Raw genomic sequence first — 14,469 nt, 5'->3', positions numbered from 1 at the left:
CCGCGAGGTTGTCTTACAATCCTATGTGGTGCAGAGTGAACTTTTTGTGAAATTGCAAATACAGTACAGTAACATGTGATGTGTCTGAGTTGGCACAGTACAGTACAGTGTATTACTGTTTGCATACCTGTTTTCCCTACGGAATGTTTGAATGATTGAACTGACAGTAGTTCTTCCAATATTGGGTTGCACCCTTCGACCAGCCTCCTCCATGGTGAGGCCGTGATTGACAACATGGTCCACAATTGTAGCCCTTATTTCATTAGGAATCCGCCTATATCTGCCTCTTCTCCCTCTTCCCCTTCCTCCCCGCATCCTCACCCTCTTCCACGGTGCTGACCTTCCATTTTGTGTCACAGAAGTGCAGAAATGGTACACACTAGCTCCTGCGCAGTTTATATATGCTTGCCAATTGGGGATTCACAGGATTCATCCATAATTGACAGTGAACAAGTTGTTTGTCATTGGTTACAACTAAACTTTCACACGCCTCCTCATAAGTGACAGCTGTAATTCACCTGAGATCAATTGTTCAATTTCGGAGACATTTCCAGGAAAAATGATACTGAAAGGTATAGGATTTGCTTGACAGATGGCCAATATTTGGCATGTGATAACTAGTTCAACAATTTTGTGTGTGATGACTCAAGCAATGGATGTATGACTATTAGTTTTATTGGGAACGACTATTCAGCATCTATAGGTATGATTACTTTTGACTGAGATGACATAAGCAAATGGAAATGTCAGAAAGCAGCAGGGAAATGTATGGAAGCAACTGATTCATGTCCAAAATCATTTGCAGTTTGTTCAGAGAGAGGAGACATTGCTACTATGATGTGCACAAATGACTGAGTGTTGTGGAGGTTGAACTAATAGTTATGAGAATTTGGTAAATTGTGTGTGTGTGTGTGTGTGTGTGTGTGTGTGTGTGTGTGTGTGTGTGTGTGTGTGTGTGTGTGTGAGAGCACTGAAAGAATGGATGTTATCAGTCCCTGGTGGAGTTTCCTCTCGGACAGGAAGTGGGCTTCCTCTGCTTCCTGTTCGCCTCTCCTGTGTGTGTGTGTGTGTGTGTGTGTGTGTGTGTGTGTGTGTGTGTGTGTGTGTGTGTGTGGTCCCAGGAGAAGTCTCAAAAGAACAATCAGTGTAGAAAGAGAAAGAACAGGAATGAAGCAGCTGTATCAGAAGCTAAAATAACTCAGAGGCAGAGACACTTAAGGAATAATGGAAAAACCAACGGAAAGAAAGAAGCAATGACAAAAAAGGCAAAGTGAAGCAAAAAATAAATTCAGGAAGAGTGTGACCTGGACCAGGACTGACCCACCACAGGATCAGCACAGAGAAAGACGGAACGACTATGGACTATGAACCAAAGAAATCCAAGAAGGTATTGTAGCGCCTCTTCCACATTTCAGTTTTTGTCTTTTCATTGTTTTTGTGTCATTTGGATGTTGATGACTTAAACTCATTTTGTCACATATTTTCAAAAGCCACTGACGTTTATGTTTATGCAAACCAAAGGTCCTTTCAAGTATCCCTTTAATTAGGCATCTTCACAAGCACAAGCTTAAAGTCAGCTGATTTCAAATGAGTTACAGACACGAGTCGGCTGAGTTTGACTTTGTCTGCCATCGATCAACAGCAAACTATCTTCACTTATCAAGCTTATCAAGCTTATGTCCTCCTAAAGATGAAAAAGAAGTGATAAAAGACAAGGAACCTTTTTTGTTGTGTGATTTCTGCTGACCGTGTAACCAGTTGGCCCTTGCTGATTGTAAAGATATCCTTGATCCATGATTGTGGTGCTAGGTTTGGCTGCTGGGTTGTCAGTATCTTGGCCAGCACAGCAGTTAATCCGTACGTCACTGACACTAAACCAAGGAAAGGTGCTGGGCCTTCCTTCCTTCTTTTAATTAATTTTTTGCAAATAGAATTTGCAATTCAAAACCAGTTAGTCTGCTAACATATGGAAAGCCCAGAGGAGTTCCCCCTAAAGGCCTAAATGTTTGACACCTCATCAATGACCTATGCCCAGATGGCAAACAAATCTGGGGATAATCTGAGCCGCTTTTGGCACATTAGACGGTAAACAATGTGGTATGTTTTGAGCCAATCAAAACATACCACCCCATGCCCCTCCTCTACACGCCCCCCTGATTGTGTGGGCCTGACACAAGGCAAAAGCCATGATCCAACCTCATAGAAATATACAGATGCTATTTGAATTCTCTTGTGAGGATAGTCTCCTTCTTCTTCTATTCTACCATCTGTTGCATTCATCCCTAGCTCGTATATCCATACTACAACCACTCAGTAATGATGTTTCTCTAAACCAATTTGGTGTAATGGGGCCATCTGACTGTGACATGAAAGCCAAAAGTTCTTGATTTGGCTGGAATCATTTTTTAAAAACATGTTCTCATTACAAAGTTTACTAAAGCCTGAAATAAGACATTAGAGAGAGAAAAATATGTTTATTTAAAATGAAAGTTTGGAAAAATACTACGTGAAATCAAAAAGTTTCTAAAGCTAGGTGGGAAATTAATCCCTGCTGTGACCCAGGCAGGTTGTTAGATTGAACACATTCATTACAAATCCAATTATTTCCCTTCTTTTTGTCTCCTCAAAGACACAGAACCAGAAAAAGAACAAAACTCATTATAAGCATCCTCTGTCTTTCTTGTTAAATTCAGCTGACAAAAGAGATGTTCATCAGAAATCTGCCTACACAGAGATCTGCGCTTGTTATAATTCACAGAGAGAGACAAGACAGGTTTCTGACTCTAAGACAAGCTAATGTCCTCTCTCTGTTCAGTGTGTGTATGTGTTGTATTGTCCACTCTCCTTATGCCTTCTAGCTACAGTTAATGTGTGTTTGTGTGTGTGTGTGTCAGTGGGTGTCTAACAGTGTGCGCTGTGTTGTCAGTGAGTCTCAGCGATGAGCTGTCAGAGATCACTGCTCACCTGTCAATCACTGCTGGAACAGCCCAAGGCACATAGTGCGGTAACACACACGCATAAACACACACGCAATTATACCGAGGCATGCATTTACACACAAATTAACCTTCTCAGTGGCTGCAGCTCAAATTCAAACTCAAGACACTATCAGTCACTGAACTGTGCTCTGGTAATTAGAATCACAACACTCATTTTCTCACTAAATAAACACTTTGTTGATGATTCAGCTCTTTTTAATTGCCATTAGGTCTAAATCACCATCAACGAAGAAAGGTACCTTTACCATAATTTTAGCATTTTTAATCTAATTCACATCAAAAACTTAAAGTTAGAGCTAACTCTAAATACACAGAAACTGGGATGTAGCTTACGTTGTACAGATCCTTGTGGATGATGCTAGAAGAACGGTCATTAAATAAACACGATCTATCCTCTCGTAATCATAAATATTGGCCAATAAACTCTGAATCCGTTGCTCTAAACATAAACGTACAGAAAACATCTGCGTTTGATGCATAAGGACCACAAAATGAGACACAAGATAAAGTCTTGTTAGTAATACAAGGCAGCTGCACTTCACCTTGAGCTAAATGCTAATACTGAGAGACTATAAAAAAGGATGGAAGCACTCCAATAGATCGAGGAAGCTGACAAGAATTAGTGAGCTTGCTTTTTCTGGAGGTTTTCTCCCTGTTGATGCCACGTGGTAGCTAATAGAGAATGAAGTGCCCTGAGATGACCTATGTTGTGAACTGAGATCTTTTTTGTTTATCTCATTCTAACACGCTAACATTTGCTTTTGTGCATTTGTAGACGTAAAAATAAGACCTAAAACTCTCACAAAAGCCTCAGATTTCGTATCTCTTCGTGAAGTATTGAGCTATATAATATGTTGACCTTTTTGCTGCTCTGTAAAGATCCAGGAAACATCAACATGCTTACCAAATATCATGGCAATCCATCTAAAACTTGTTGAGACATTTCAGCAAGAATCACAATGGTGGTGCTACAAGAAAAGGCTGGAAATCACCAAACTCACAAGTCAAGTTTCATCATCTGGAAACTTGACATGAAGAAAATATTGGACCAATCAATCAAGCAGGTGTTTGTTAAGTGGCAGGTTTGACCTTCTAGTACAAGTATTAGAATATCCTCTGCACTCAATGGCTGTCGAGGGACTCTTCAATATTTAGCATCCTTGTTTTCCTCTCCTTTAGGCTTTTGTCTCTCCCATTAAGCGACTGGTCTGGTCCAAATCTGGTCGTAGACAAGTTGATCGAGGAAACATTTATCGCCGCCCGCTGCACACCGTCCCCCTCTACCCACCCGACTACCTCATACACCCCGAGAGACTCATCTTTGACTATGTGGAGAAGGAGGTCAAGGTAGGGCCATGAATAGGCCAGGAGAGCGTAAAATACAAGAAAAAAATATATACTTGAATACGCCATGACAAGTTGCTTTTCTTTTGATCTCTGCTCATAGTTCCTTGGTCACCTGACATGGGTCTCAGTTTCACTGAACCCCTCCAGTCGAGATGAGCTGCTACAGCTACTGGACACAGCCAGGGTTAGTAAACATTGGATACTGTCAAGGTGATCCGCGAGTTAAAGTACCTGAGTTAAACTGTGATGAGACAATGACACTGTCGTCTGACTCGTTCGTGAATAATCTACAACCACGTGTTCCTGTGTGTTTGTCAGTAGCAGCTGAAGGTGCTGCCGCTGAAGACCAGCGTGGACCAGGACTGTATCCTGAGCCTGTCTGCTCGCTGTCTGCTGCTCACCTGGAGAGACAACGAGAAGCTGCTGATGAGAATCCCCACACATGAGATCGCTGCTGCCTCCTACCTGAGAGATGATGCACTGCACCTCCTGGTCCTCAAGACAGGTGAGACCGAAGGTGGTTACTGAATGACAGAGGAACAACAATAAAACTTTTTAAATGATGCTTTCAGTTTTTAGTTAAATTAAACAAAACACTTGGCATTAAAGCATTTGGGGAATTATCATCACATACTGGAATACAGACTTTGTTTGCCCCTCCCTGAGCCTGGTTCTGCCGGAGGTTTCTTCCTGTTAAAAGGGAGTTTTTCCTTCCCAGTGTCGCCAGAGTGCTTGATCATAGGGGGTCTTATGATTGTTGGGTTTTTCTCTTTATGTATTATTGTAGGGTCTTATAATATAAAGTGCCTTGAGGCGACTGTTGTTTTGAGTTGGTACTGTATAAATAAAATACAATTGAACTGAAAAGTTTGTTTTCTCGTTTTTTATTTATACAGTGTGTTAGAGAATCTCATAATGAAAATATTTGGCTATCTGCATTTTTTTTTTTGTCCCCACTGGACAAACTTTCTCCTCTTTTTTCTTTCCCCTCCCAAATAATTCAGGATTACAAAAACACATTTTGCCCCTCATGTCCTTACTGCAAGTTCAAAATGCTGATATGTCTCATACTATAATCTAAAGAAAGTCCTGTGAAAACAGAGGAGATGCTGAAAATGTCAGATTTTGTGATCTATATGTTTTGTGTAGGTCTAAATGTGGACACTGTGGTTGCTGGGGATGACAGCCTGGACAGGAAAAAGCCAACTGGCATCGACGGGCGACGTCAGACCATGAGCTGCAATGCTGACCCCCGACCTGCCGGGGGTACGATGGAGAGGCGACACACCATCTGTGGAGTTGACTGGAGGCCATCACTGTCCAGGAGTAACCATGATAAAAATCAGAATGTGGAGCGAGGAGGGGGTGGTGGAGGAAGTGGGGAGAAGGGAGGTGGAGGGAGTTTAGAGAGGAAGAGAGTGGGAGGGAGCTGGGAGAGGAGGCAGCCAACATGTAAAACAGGAGGGAGCTGGGAGAACCGCAGGGCAAGACCCATGAGCGGGAACTGGGGCGTCGGAGTAGGTGGAGGTGGTGGTGGGAGCTGGGAGAGGAGGCACGGAGGAGGGGGTGGAGGTGGTGGTGGAGGAGGGAGCTGGGAGAGAAGGGGAGGGACTGGTGGAGGGAGCTGGGAACGGAGGCAAGCGTGCACGGGGAGCTGGGAAAGGGGGAAGAGCTACGGCAGCTGGGAGAGGAGAAACCACAACCCACTGGAGCCTACGCCCTGCCCCGACGCCTACTGCAACCTGGTCATCCTGGCTGTGGAGAACAGGGTGGGTCAGACGCGCTTCAAGAAATGAGAAATACTTGACTTAATTTAAATTACAGCTTTCAGAAGTTGTGCTTGGGGACCTCATTTTGTGATTTTTTTGTAATCTGTGTTTGACTTACAAGGCTGGGGCATGCGTCTCCTGGCTGTCTGCGAGTTAATGTGCAAGTTAAAGTCCCTCCATGACTAGATCATCAAATTACAGACACCTGGACACCTGTTTGGTGGGACCTGGCCAAGTTCATTTGATTATCAGGGTCTTTCATCAATAATTAGATGTAGCATACATAAATGTCAACGCACACGCACACAGAACCGCTCTAAAAAGAGAGCTCTCTTACAGCTCTAAAATAACTGAATAAAACGAACCAGCCAGCGCATTTTCATATTTCACAAGGATAACATCACATTTAAAACTTTAAAATACACAAGTGCGCACATGCACACACCCACACCTGTTGTTGTCTTGACTGTCTCTTCCTTTGAACACCTGTCAGGACCTCTTCTCTCCATTTATCTGTTGCACTTGCAGCAGAGTGGAGAAGCAATGATTCATACCTGAGCGGAGCTCAATGAGCTTTTCTCACAATCTGCTACCCGTTAGAAAAAGAATACAGACTTTAAAAAAATCCACTGTCAATAATAATAATAATAATAATAATAATAATAATTAGAAATATTTCCAGTGGAGAGTGAATTAATTTATGTAAATTTCACTCTTATTAAAACGATAACAGATGAGTGGGTCTCTCTGCTGCTGGGTCTCTGCCACTGATGGTGAATTTTAATTGAACAACGATTTCAGGTCATAAAACAAAAAGATGAGTTTATGATTGCTGCTACAGCTAACCTCCAGATTAGCTAGCTTGTGATCTTGCTGAAGGCCATCTCAACCAGCTTAAAGGTAAATACAATGAAACAAAAAACATAAAAAAAAATGCATACAAAATGAATAAATACATACAAAAATTTAAATAAATAAAAAGTACATTATTTTTCCCTGTTTTCTTCTGCTCACCTCATCTGGTTTCATTCATTTTGCCTGTACTGCCAGCTGAGTTGGAGATAGACTACTACCCAAAGTTGTGCAGGGGAAAAAGGTTTAGGTGAAATACAACATGAGTTGTCAAGGATACTTGGTGATATGTTGTTGATATACCTATCAAAAATGTATAGCTTCATGGTGCCTGTAGCTCAGGTGGTAGAGCAGGTCACCTACTAACCAGAAGGTTGGTGGTTTGATCCCAGTCAGTCATCCATCGGAGTGTGATAGGAAGCACGTAGGAGAAAGTGCTGGTGTGAATGTAGAAGTTGTGTAATGTGCTCAGATAGAGTACAAACGTGCTGTATAAGAACCAATTAATTTACCATAATCTAGTTTGAGACAGTAAAATTCTGGCATTTTGTTTCACTTGCCTTTATGATGGACCCTCAGCTGTGGTCAAATACCCAAAATGCCCACTGAATAATCTTCTTTCTGAAAGCTGTGGGCCACTGTGCTTTTTGAGTTTAGTGCTTTGAGTTTAGTTTGCCTGCTCTTCTTGTTTTCAGTCCACCTCGGGTCAGACACCTGAGATGAACATGATTCTTACAAGTCATCCCAAACCACATCTTCCCCAAATAAAAGACACAAAAGCAGCCCGGGAGAATCATCATTCCTTTAACTCCGGCTATGAGGGCCTGACCCAGGCAAACACAAAAGACGATGAAGGAGTAAATCATGAAAGGAATGTCATAAGAAGCTATAATAATTTAGTGAAACAAAATTGCAGAGAACCTCAATTAATAGAAAAAAATCATAAGAATGTATGAAATTTAATGCCCGCTCCCCCATGCTCAAGCCAACCCTGCCAGTGTGTGTGTATATTTATATGGCTGGTTTTATTATGACGCTAATAAAACCAACAAGCCAAAACATGTTAGCCTAGCATGGGAGGCAAAAAAAAAAGAAGCTCTGACAGGAAATAAAATGAAAAGCAAATGAAATGCAAAGCATTGTTTAATTAGGGGTCTCCAATCATTTGCCTCACATGCTGAAACAGTGGAAAGTAGGGCGACACTGATGATGATACACATTCATCGGCACACACACAAACAGTGATAGTGAGACTCTGCAGTCTTACATAACCTGGATCATTACATCACACTTACAGCAGAATTGCTTTGTCATTGCATGTGTGTGTGCGGTGACAGGGTTCCTCTGTCACTGTTAACCTCTTCTCCCGAGTAATAATTTGTTTTGCCTCAGCAGCAGCAGGGTGTCATTGTTTAACTGGCTCAAATGATGCTAACAGCCTCCAGCCGTGTTTCATCACATCAGTGGACTCCTGTTTCTGCTTTCAGTGGTTGCTGGTTTATATCCTGACACTTGTGTGCCTTTGAACACACTTACTTATGTGACTGCTGCACTGAAACTGGAATTTGCTGTGCGCAAAAGTGATCGAAGGGTAACTCAAGGTTTAAAAGATGATGTGTTTGATCGATGTGTCTGCTAATTCAGCCTGACAGCGGCCTCTGTGTGTTTGAATGTGCGTGCAGGATGCTGCAGAGGAGTACTGTTCCCTCATCTGTCAGATGTTCCAGATCATTTACGGCCACCAGACCATCGAATGTGTTGACAGGGCGGGCTTTCACTACACCATGCCGGACCGCTATTGGCTGCAAGGGAGTAAGTAATGCTGCTATATAAATCTCCAGAACTGTATATGTACCCATCTCCCCATAAATTTGCTAATTTTCTTCCTCCCCAGAGGATAAACCATTATGAATTTAATCACCGTTTTCAGGATTTGAGCAAAACATAATTAGTACTGTTTTATTTCCATTTGTCTTTTGGTTATTTTTTGAATTTATTGATAAACACTGCAGCCTCTGTGGAGATTTAAAGGCTAACTACTGTCTTGGGCAGGTGAATAGTAGAAAGCTTATTAAATGCTTCTGTGTCTCTGCACAGGTGACAGCTGTCTGACGGACATGTCTTACAGTTATGATCCAGAGTTTAGCTGCTGCAGCTCATAGTAAGTAACATGCTGCACCACCGCTTCTGTGAGACAGAGTCATTTAACCTCACAAAGTCAAAAAGTTTTTAAAAACTACTTTTACCAGGTAAAATATTCACATTCCTGCAGTTGACGTTTTTAGTCGGGATTATCACAGGTTTTCAGGACAGTAGGTCTGTTTTTTATGAGAGGTTTTATTCTGATGTCCTGAATACAAACCGAACGATGACAGACTGATGACCTGCCCAGGGTGGACCCCAGCTGTCGGCCTGTGATGGCTGAGGTGGACGCCATCGTTCCTGTGACCCTGAACTGGATAAGTGATGAAGATAATAATTGGTTTAAATAGTTTAAATATGAAAGAAATTGTATTTTAGTATTTATATTTAAACTCCCTTCATCCAGCATACATTCTTATAGCACTTTATTCTTTGTAGATTAAGTACTGTATGTGAAACCTGCATGGATGGATGCAATGGGGACAGTATTTGGGGTTCATTGTCTTGAGGACTCTTTGCTATGTCAACTACCAGTTATAAGCCTTGTAATGTTGAATGGTACTGTGTTGGTTTACAATGTCTAACATGAAAATAAATTTTACTGTCAACTCCATTAAAAGCTCAGATAACTACATTAATTAATGAGCTAGAATCCCGTAAGAATGATGCTTTATAGACACTAAGTTTTATAAATAGCTACTATGGAAGAATGGTTATTAGATGCTTTGATGTGAACTATAACTGGCACAGAAGCATCGCATCAACTCAGTGAACAATTGGCAGCTTATCAGTAGCTGCTGTGATGTGATTATTGTTTATCAGTAATCCTCTCCCTCTCTCGCTCGCTCGCTCTTCTTCTGTCTTTCAGTGATGGTTCCCAAGATGCCTTCGATCTCTACTACAGCGAGACATACAGCGAGAGTTCATCCATCTCTCTGCAGGACTCCCATCGTAGTCTGGCATCAGTCAGTGATGCAGGAGACAGTAACCCTGGCCTGCTGCTCATGCAGGAGTACATGATCACTGTGAGTGTTTGTAGTGACTGCTGTTCAGCAGTCTCACCCACAGCACGTGAAACTGGCTCTTCATAGTGGAATCGATTTGTACATTTTGAATTTGGTTTGCATTATGCCACACGACACTATATAAACTAATAAAACTTTTGAATGAGAAGTCTGAACATTGCAATAAAATAATTGTGTTTGCACAAGTCAAACAGATTCTCCTGTTCACACACGGATGTGCTGCAGACAGGACAGTGTGTGTAAACAGATCATTTTTAGAGCAATGAAACTAGATGTAAAATTATTAACAAAGTACTTAGAAGAGGTTGTGATTACACTGCATTATTGCCACAAATGGGAAAATTCAATGAACAAGAAATGTTACCTGCTTGTTTGCATCATCATCTTAGTCTCCTTTTATGTGTGTGTGTGTAGCTGCGTAACAAGCTGGCTCCAGTGGAGCTGCAGAAGTTTGCGGTGTTGCTGAGAGAATACAGACTGGGATCAAACATTGACTACTTCTGCTCTGAGTTGCTGCAACTGTATGGAGACAACCGCAAGTTCCTGCTGCTGGGTGAGAGATGTACAGATAGAGTGGAACAGACAGAGAGAGAGAGAGAGAGAGAGAGAGCTCATTAACTTACTGAAACCCTGTGGCATACCACAACCTACTATCCATACTATGTTTGTGGTAGTGTTGCAGGGGAAGCAGAGTCTGTATACTCATGTGTGTGTGTGCATGTGTGAGTACTCTTGGTGTGTGTTTACTGCAGTCTGCGTAAACCACAGCTTCCTGTTTGTGAGTGAGAGAGAAAGGAGGATAGTATGATGTTTTCCTCCACACACCCTGTTAATCCTCAGCGTGCTGTATAATCATCATTATGAAAGATTTAGTGGTGGCTGAAGAAGAAAACTGGCTGAGGAGTCGTCACGCCTGCATTTTAAATAACGTAGAAAAGCTGTTTCTATTGAACTCTACTGTGTTTAATATTAATACATAGTTATTAACTATTAATAATATGAATTAATTGCGAGAGTTTATGAATTTAAGACAACATCTAAAAGATCATTTACTTGTGCATTTGATACATTTTTACATAAAAAATAGTAAATTCAGAAAATCCTAATATGAACTCTGCTCTTCTACATCCATTAAAACATGCAAAGAAGAGTAAAATATAATATAGTTACAGTGAGGTCCGTAATTTGTTGGACAGACTTTAATTTTGACTAAACAATTGATTGAAGTGCAGCCTTTCAGCTTTAATTCAGGAGGTCAAACAAAAGTTTTGCATTTACTCTTCAGGAGTTACAAACATTTTTATACACAGTAATATATTTAAATATAAAGATTACTTTTAATATGAAAATCTGTTGCTGTGGGTGTAAAAAGCTCACGCCAGCTGTCCAGCACGGTGGTGGAGGGGTGATGACCTGGGCTTTTCTTTTTGCAGTCATTGAATCAACCATGAACTCCACTCTGTATAACAAAGTATTCTTAAGCCATATGGGATGCCATCTGTCTGTCTGTTCTAATTTTTTTTTTTTTTTAAATTGACAACTTATTACTTTTACTTCTTACACTGGTTAGTTCTTTTCTTTTACTGTTTAGTTTGCAGTTCTGTGGGGAAGATTACAATAATGCACTACGTTGGGCTGGTGCAATACAGGGTGTGGTGCTCACAGTCAGTGTAGCAAGGAAACATCAGCTTAAACTTAAGCTAAGCCAAGATTCTGACATGCAATACTGCACAGTGGCACTGTGGTTAGTACTAAAGGTTCAAGGGTAAAACTTGTTTCTTTCCAGGTGCTCCAACTTTCTCCCAAAAGCATTTTTTGAATTTTAATTGGTGATTGTAAATTAGAGACGGGACAAGCACCATCTGCCCTGTGTTTTGTCCAAAGGTCCCAGGAGCCTGATAAAGAGTAACCAACTTATAAAACCACAATAAAACTGTGAGAACATTAAAATAACTAAATAAATAAGAATGACATAAATTTGCAGGATTGTAATTAAAAAGCATGTGAAAAAGGTTATCATGAAACCCTTTTATAATGTTTTTGAAGATTGTTATGTAATTGTTAGAGAATGTTTTGGGAACAAAGTAACAATTTACTGCTGAAACATTACAAAAACCCTGAATTCTAATGTCCTCAGGTTTGTAGCCCAAAGACAGATTCCAGCCATCGTTTAGCTGCCTTTGCTCTGTAAAAATCAAAGAAATCAGAAAATTTGTAACATTTTAAAAAATAGTAATTTGCCAGCACACTACGTTAAAAAAACTGCTGTATTTTGCAATATTGTGTAGTTGGTATAGGCCTATTGTGTTTCCTCAGAGTCCGTCATTTGATTGTTTGTCCTTCGTGTTCCAGGGATGCGTCCATTTATCCCAGACAAGGATGTCGGCGCATTTGAGAGTTTCCTGGAAAGCATTGGGATTCGGGAGGGTGGGATTTTAACCGACAGCTTTGGACGTATCAAACGCAGCATGAGCAACATGTCTGCCACCGCCGTGAGAGGGTATGTAGATGTGGTAGTGCAGACTGATATGATCTCAACACATGCTTTTATCATATAGAATTACAGTCAAAACATAAATGTGAGTTTTTCAGACCTTTTCTGTTTGTTTTCTGTTTTTCCCAGCAGGTATGATAATTGCTCTCTAGCCTCAGGATCTCAGGAATTCAACCGACGTATCACTGACATCACCCATGACATCGAAGCACTGGGTTTCCAGGACACGCACGATGACATTGAGGAGGAAGACTACTACCTCTGATGGAGCGACAAACCGAAGGAATTTAGACAGTCTTTCAACTGTGACTCCGCCCTACTGCCTCATAGCAAGCTCGAAACATCCACAGACTATAAATATAAATAGTCTGACAGTACCTGCCTTCTTTTATTTTATGTTTTCGATTGAAATTCAAGCTCTGAGGAATGAAAAAAAGAGTAAACAACATGAGAGAAATGCACAGTTTGTTAACTGAAATCCTTAATTCAGAATAAGAAACTCAACAATTAATTATTTTATTATTATTTTTCCTTTAAATTATGTTTGGCACTAATGTGTTTTCAACCAATGGAGTGTGCTTCCTTGCAAAACAATGCACGTAGCCACTGTCTGATTTTGAAATTTTCATTTGAAGCACAAGTGACACATATTTCAATAAAAGAGTCAAGTACAAGTACAAGTACATTATATTACGACATAATCACAGAGATTAAAGGTGTGAGCATATGCGTTGTGTGTTTTTATTTTTACACGTTCAATAACTTGACAGGAAATGCCTAAATAAAACATAAAAGTAATGAAACATAATTTGAGCTGTGTTGTCCTGTGAAAGTTTAGATGGAAAATCAAAATGGAAACAAAACATTGAAAAAATATCATTTTTCCTTTTTAAAAATGTGATATTTAGCATTCAATCATATCAGTCACCATTCTTTACACAAAGACACTGTAGTATTATTTTCCGATGGGAGTGTAATATCCACATGTCACCACAGGGAGGCATGGCAGGATTCAAAAAGAAAAAACTTGATTTACATCACTGGATCTCAAATAGAAACAGATAGATTTGTCTCCGTCCCAACGGTGCATTGACCTATTATCATGGCAGCAGCATCATGACCTTCCCATGGTACACTGCTTCCCTCCCCTCCAGCCCTCTATGCCAGCCTCACTTAGCATCAGAGCCCAAGAGAGTCAGTACACCCATGAGCCTCACCCGAGTCACTTAGTCTCATTATGTAAGAGAACAAAGCTGCCTGCATTTATTTGTAACTTTATTTTCATCAGAAGCGATACACAGTCCTCTAAACGCATCATCGTTAGCCAAAAGGCTGGTTTTAATCTCTTGAGAATGAACAAATGGAAGAAAGGCGCTGCGAACGGCTCTGCAGAAAAGTGCTTTAAAAATATGAATTCATGGAGAGTACTGGGTGTTCTAGAAGCAGAAAGGAGAAAGGAGATGTTTACAGTTTTCCATTTAATATAGAAAACCCCACAAAATACCTTGTGACTAAGATTCTTCACACTTGACAAGACTGACAAATAATGAAAGGCTTTCTTTTCTGTTCATGTAAGCTTTTCCAAGCTCCTTCTTCATTTTCCAGTTACTTCTTGACCCACATCTAAAGTCAGAGGTCGAGATTACAGTTTTTGTGTCTTGAAACTTAATTTGGCATGTGAGGATGATACCAGGAGAAGCAATTAGATAATGTTCAGTTCTATTATGAGAAATGAAGATAATTTATGTTGAGCTAAGCCTGTAGGAAATAAATGCAAGGCAAAGTAAAGTGTGTGTGTGTGTGTGTGTGTGTGTGTGTGTGTGTGTGTGTGTGTGTGTGTG

At 40.6% G+C, this 14,469-nt stretch overlaps 1 protein-coding gene across 2 annotated transcripts; it reads left to right on the top strand.

Moving 5' to 3' along the window:
* The first annotated feature begins 1,132 nt into the window (after positions 1-1,132).
* On the top strand, positions 1,133-13,420 carry ccm2l (CCM2 like scaffold protein). 2 transcript variants are annotated; one of them, XM_080899759.1, is made up of 11 exons: positions 1,133-1,387; positions 4,179-4,346; positions 4,447-4,530; positions 4,668-4,851; positions 5,496-6,115; positions 8,650-8,779; positions 9,065-9,128; positions 9,978-10,134; positions 10,549-10,687; positions 12,487-12,634; positions 12,761-13,420. In XM_080899759.1, exons 1-11 carry the CDS (start codon positions 1,358-1,360, stop codon positions 12,891-12,893), a joined length of 1,857 nt encoding a protein of 618 aa, XP_080755885.1. In that variant the 5' UTR covers positions 1,133-1,357; the 3' UTR covers positions 12,894-13,420. The 2 variants fall into 2 exon arrangements, with proteins under 2 accessions (XP_080755885.1, XP_080755884.1); XM_080899758.1 differs by having other exon boundaries at positions 12,758-13,420.
* The last annotated feature ends 1,049 nt before the right edge of the window (positions 13,421-14,469 follow it).

The sequence above is a fragment of the Rhamphochromis sp. 'chilingali' genome (genome assembly GCF_963969265.1).
Source record: "Rhamphochromis sp. 'chilingali' genome assembly, chromosome: 12".
NCBI classification, from domain to species: Eukaryota; Metazoa; Chordata; class Actinopteri; order Cichliformes; family Cichlidae; genus Rhamphochromis; species Rhamphochromis sp. 'chilingali'.
This window is presented reverse-complemented; position numbering and strand designations above follow the sequence as displayed.

Bases quoted from the DNA above. Each gene is read 5' to 3' on its own strand.
- ccm2l (XM_080899758.1), top strand. From the start codon at position 1,358: ATGGACTATGAACCAAAGAAATCCAAGAAG. The intron at 4,347-4,446 runs GTAGGGCCATGA...CTCTGCTCATAG, and splicing joins ATGTGGAGAAGGAGGTCAAG to TTCCTTGGTCACCTGACATG. The intron at 8,780-9,064 runs GTAAGTAATGCT...GTCTCTGCACAG, and splicing joins CCGCTATTGGCTGCAAGGGA to GTGACAGCTGTCTGACGGAC.